General features: G+C 44.5%; 1 protein-coding gene across 1 annotated transcript; it reads right to left on the bottom strand.

Annotated features, from left to right (window-relative positions):
- Positions 1-257: 257 nt before the first annotated feature.
- LOC115925131 (neurofilament heavy polypeptide-like) lies at positions 258-1,191 on the bottom strand (the record flags this gene model as incomplete). The annotated part of the gene is made up of 2 exons (XM_030988427.1): positions 258-577; positions 631-1,191. Coding segments are annotated over 2 exons (881 nt in total), but the record flags the coding sequence as incomplete, so codon positions are not given.
- Positions 1,192-3,481: the final 2,290 nt, after the last annotated feature.

The following is a 3,481-nucleotide window of genomic DNA, read 5'->3' as shown; positions in this document are numbered from 1 at the left end:
GTTTGGCTTTGACTTTGGCTTTGGCGCTTTGGCTTTGGCGGTTTGGCTTTGGCGGTTGGCTTTGGCGCTTTGGCTTTGGCGCTTTGGCTTTGGCGCTTTGGCTTGGGAACTTTGGCTTTGCTTTGGCGCTTTGGCTTTGGCTTTGGCGCTTTGGCTTTGGCTTTGCTTGGCTTTGGCTTTGGCTTTGGCTTTGGCGCTTTGGCTTTGGCGCTTTGGCTTTGGCGCTTTTTTTTTGGCGCTTTGGCGCTGGGCTTGACTTTGGCTTTGGCGTTTGGCGGTTTGCTTTGCGCTTGGCTTTGGCTTTGGCTTTGGCGTTGGCGATTTGGCTTTGGCGCTTTGGCTTGGCGGTTTGGCTTTGGCACTTTGGCTTTGGCTTTGGTGCTTTTGCTTGGCGCTTTGGCGCTTTGGCTGGGCACTTTGTCTTTGGCTTTGGCGATTGGCTTTGGCGCTTTGGCTTTGGTGGTTTGACTTTGGCGGTTTGCTTGGCGCTTTGGCTTTGGCGTTTGGCTTTGGCGCTTTGGCTTTGGCTTTGGCGCTTTGGCTTTGGCGCTTTGGCTTTGGCGCTTTGGCTTTGGCGCTTGGCTTTGCGCTTTGGCGCTTTGGCTTGGGCGCTTTGGCTTTGGCTTTGGCGCTTTGGCTTTGGCTTTGGCTTTGGCTCTGGCTTTGGCTTTGGCTTTGGCTTTGGCGCTTTGGCTTTGGCAGTTTGGCTTTGGCGCTTTGGCTTTGGCGCTTTGGCTTTGGCGCTTTGGCTTTGGCGCTTTGGATTTGGCTTTGGCTTTGGCGCTTTGGCTTTGGCTTTGGCGGTTTGGCTGTGGCAGTTTGGCTTTGGCTTTGGCTTTGGCGCTTTGGCTTTGGCGCTTTGGCTTGGGCACTTTGGCTTTGGCGCTTTGGCTTGGGCACTTTGGCTTTGGCTTTGGCGCTTTGGCTTGGCGCTTTGGCTTGGGCTTTGGCGCTTTGGCTTTGGCTTTGGCTTTGGCATTGGCTGTGGCTTTGGCGCTTTGGCCGTGGCGCTTTGGCTTTGGCGCTTTGGCTTTGGCGCTTTGGCTTTGGCTTTGGCGCTTGGGATTTGCTTTGGCGCTTTGGCTTTGGCTTTGGCGCTTTGGCTTTGGCTTTGGCTTTGACTTTGGCATTGGTTTTGGCGCTTTGGCTTTGACATTGGCTTTGGCTTTGGCTTTGGCGCTTTGGCTTTGGCTTTAGTGCTTTGGCTTTGGCGCTTTGGCTTTGGCATCGCTTTGGCTCTTTGGCACTTTGAAGCTTTGGCTTTGGCTTTTTCCTTTCCCCTTTCCTTTCCCCTTTCCTTTCCCTTCCTATGCTTGTTCGGAGTCTATACGATTACTGATACCTACAACAAAACGTCGCAGAGCTGACAAACCGACGAATAAGCGAAAACCTTGTTTGGAGTAATTCGCTTTTGAAGTTGGACACTTCTCCGGGCGCCGTATTTTACCCTTAATGTTTCGATAAAAAAACTGTTAGTATATATTCTGAATAAAATATGAAAACTAAGTATCCACCAGGTCACTTATTTAATCAGAGAAGTTGTGCGATATGGTTTTATTTGATCGCTAACGCATTCGTCAGTTTGTCAAATTACATTAATCTGCAATATCCGGTTGTTCTTCACACTGTTTGTATGCTATTCGTCAGTTTGTCGGATCGCGCGTGCACGCACGCGCAATCCGACAAACTGACGAATAACATTCGTTGGTACTTGGAACGCACTCTTACATAAGCTGGTTACCAGCGAAATTTCGTATTCGTCACTTTGTCAAATTGTGGATTTGTTTTTGTGAGTGATTCGCCACAAGAGGGGCTCTGAATCTCAAAATCCAGACAAATATTAAGAATTTTGGCATAAATACTTGAAAGAGCAACCTTCATAAAGCCTAAAAATGACAAAAAAACGAAATCGCCAAAATGGTCGATTCGCCGGTTTGTCAGCTCTGCGACGAAAAGTAAGATAAATCTACAAGAAAATTAATTTAGATTATTTTCTTTTTCAAGTCAACAGATAATTAAGAACAGCAACATAACTTGCGCATAATTATCCCAAAACAGTGCCTTGCATGTGTTCCTTTTAATCTGGCAGAGATGAGGTCCTACGAGATGAGGTGTAATTCTGGACGAAGTTAGATCTGAATCCCAAGAACCGGAAGCAGGGAGGAAGACCGACGGAAGGACTGATGACCTGCTTGCAGAGCAAGTCTTCGCCAATTATTGAGGTAATTTAGAAAAAAAGGGTTACAGATGTATATTTTTTCCTTTCTCAATTTTTTATTTTCGTCTTCGGGCAGTGGGCACCTCATTTTTTATGACATATCTACTCCATCTGCATCAATCCGAAAGTTTGTTTGTTCTTCGATAATATAATATGCCTATTGAATAAACTAGATCAATTATTTCTTTTATTGCAGATACATCTTGCTTCGTGTATAAGCGGCAGAATCGTGACGGTATACATCACGGAGTACAGTTGCTCACCAGGGCAGGAATTGACACGAATGTTAGCAACACTCAACTATATGTTTTACAATGGTTCCTGAAAGTTCTCTGTAGTATGATTCTCTTACAAAAATGTCACTTTTTACTAAACCGAGGGATGTGATGATTCCTACAGTAACATTTCTACAGTAAGATTTGTTTGATATGTATAAAGGACTTTTTGAGTCAATTTGATTTTTGGAAAGCCATGTGTTCATCCACGCACCAAGCTGCGAACAACGTTTTCAAAATAAAAAAAATAATGCGCACGCGCAGAGGCTATCCAATCAGTGGCTTTACATGGGAACTAGCTACCGGTCCCCGTAATTTAATGGGGACGTCGAAGTACTCGGTCGTACTCGTATTAAGAGGAAGGGAATCAAACCCACTCAAAGTTCTTTCAGAATACAGTAGTAAGAAGTGCAAAAGACAATTGTTGACTCTGTTGCAACCAAATGTTGCAGCTCCCATGGGCCTAACCAAACTTAAAAGGAAGCACACTAATAAACTGTACAGCTGTAAAAACAAGTTGGTCATGTTTTTGAAAACAGGTTGGAACCATGGGACATCCATGGAACCATGCTGGAACACACAACCCAGAATGACCATATGACTAAGACCCATTGTTTAAAAAGGCTCTTCGTAATAGCTTGTTCCATAGAAATTATATTACCCCAACTGGTTTATAGTCGTTTGATATCTACATGTACAAACATTTCTCATAGTTGACCAAAACAGTTCTGCACTTTCTGAACAACTTGTCTGATTAAAGAGGAAGCCGTGTCCGCACAGTTTAGAAAAAAAACTGTCCGGTTCTTTGATCTCTTCGTTGTCATGGATTCATGACTTCATTTTTTTTTATCCACTGTTAATCTCCATTTTCATATAACTAGTGGTCCTGTTGACTAAAGTTCCTCTTTTCGGCGTCACCTGCAATCATTTCTCTCCAAATCAAATCTGAAGATGTCCACCGAGATGTTGACGTATAACGGATGGATTC

The sequence above is a fragment of the Strongylocentrotus purpuratus genome, unplaced genomic scaffold, assembly GCF_000002235.5.
Source record: "Strongylocentrotus purpuratus isolate Spur 01 unplaced genomic scaffold, Spur_5.0 spur5_contig_529, whole genome shotgun sequence".
Classification (NCBI taxonomy): domain Eukaryota; kingdom Metazoa; phylum Echinodermata; class Echinoidea; order Camarodonta; family Strongylocentrotidae; genus Strongylocentrotus; species Strongylocentrotus purpuratus.
Note: the sequence above shows the minus strand (reverse complement) of the source record. Positions and strands in the feature narration are given on the sequence as shown.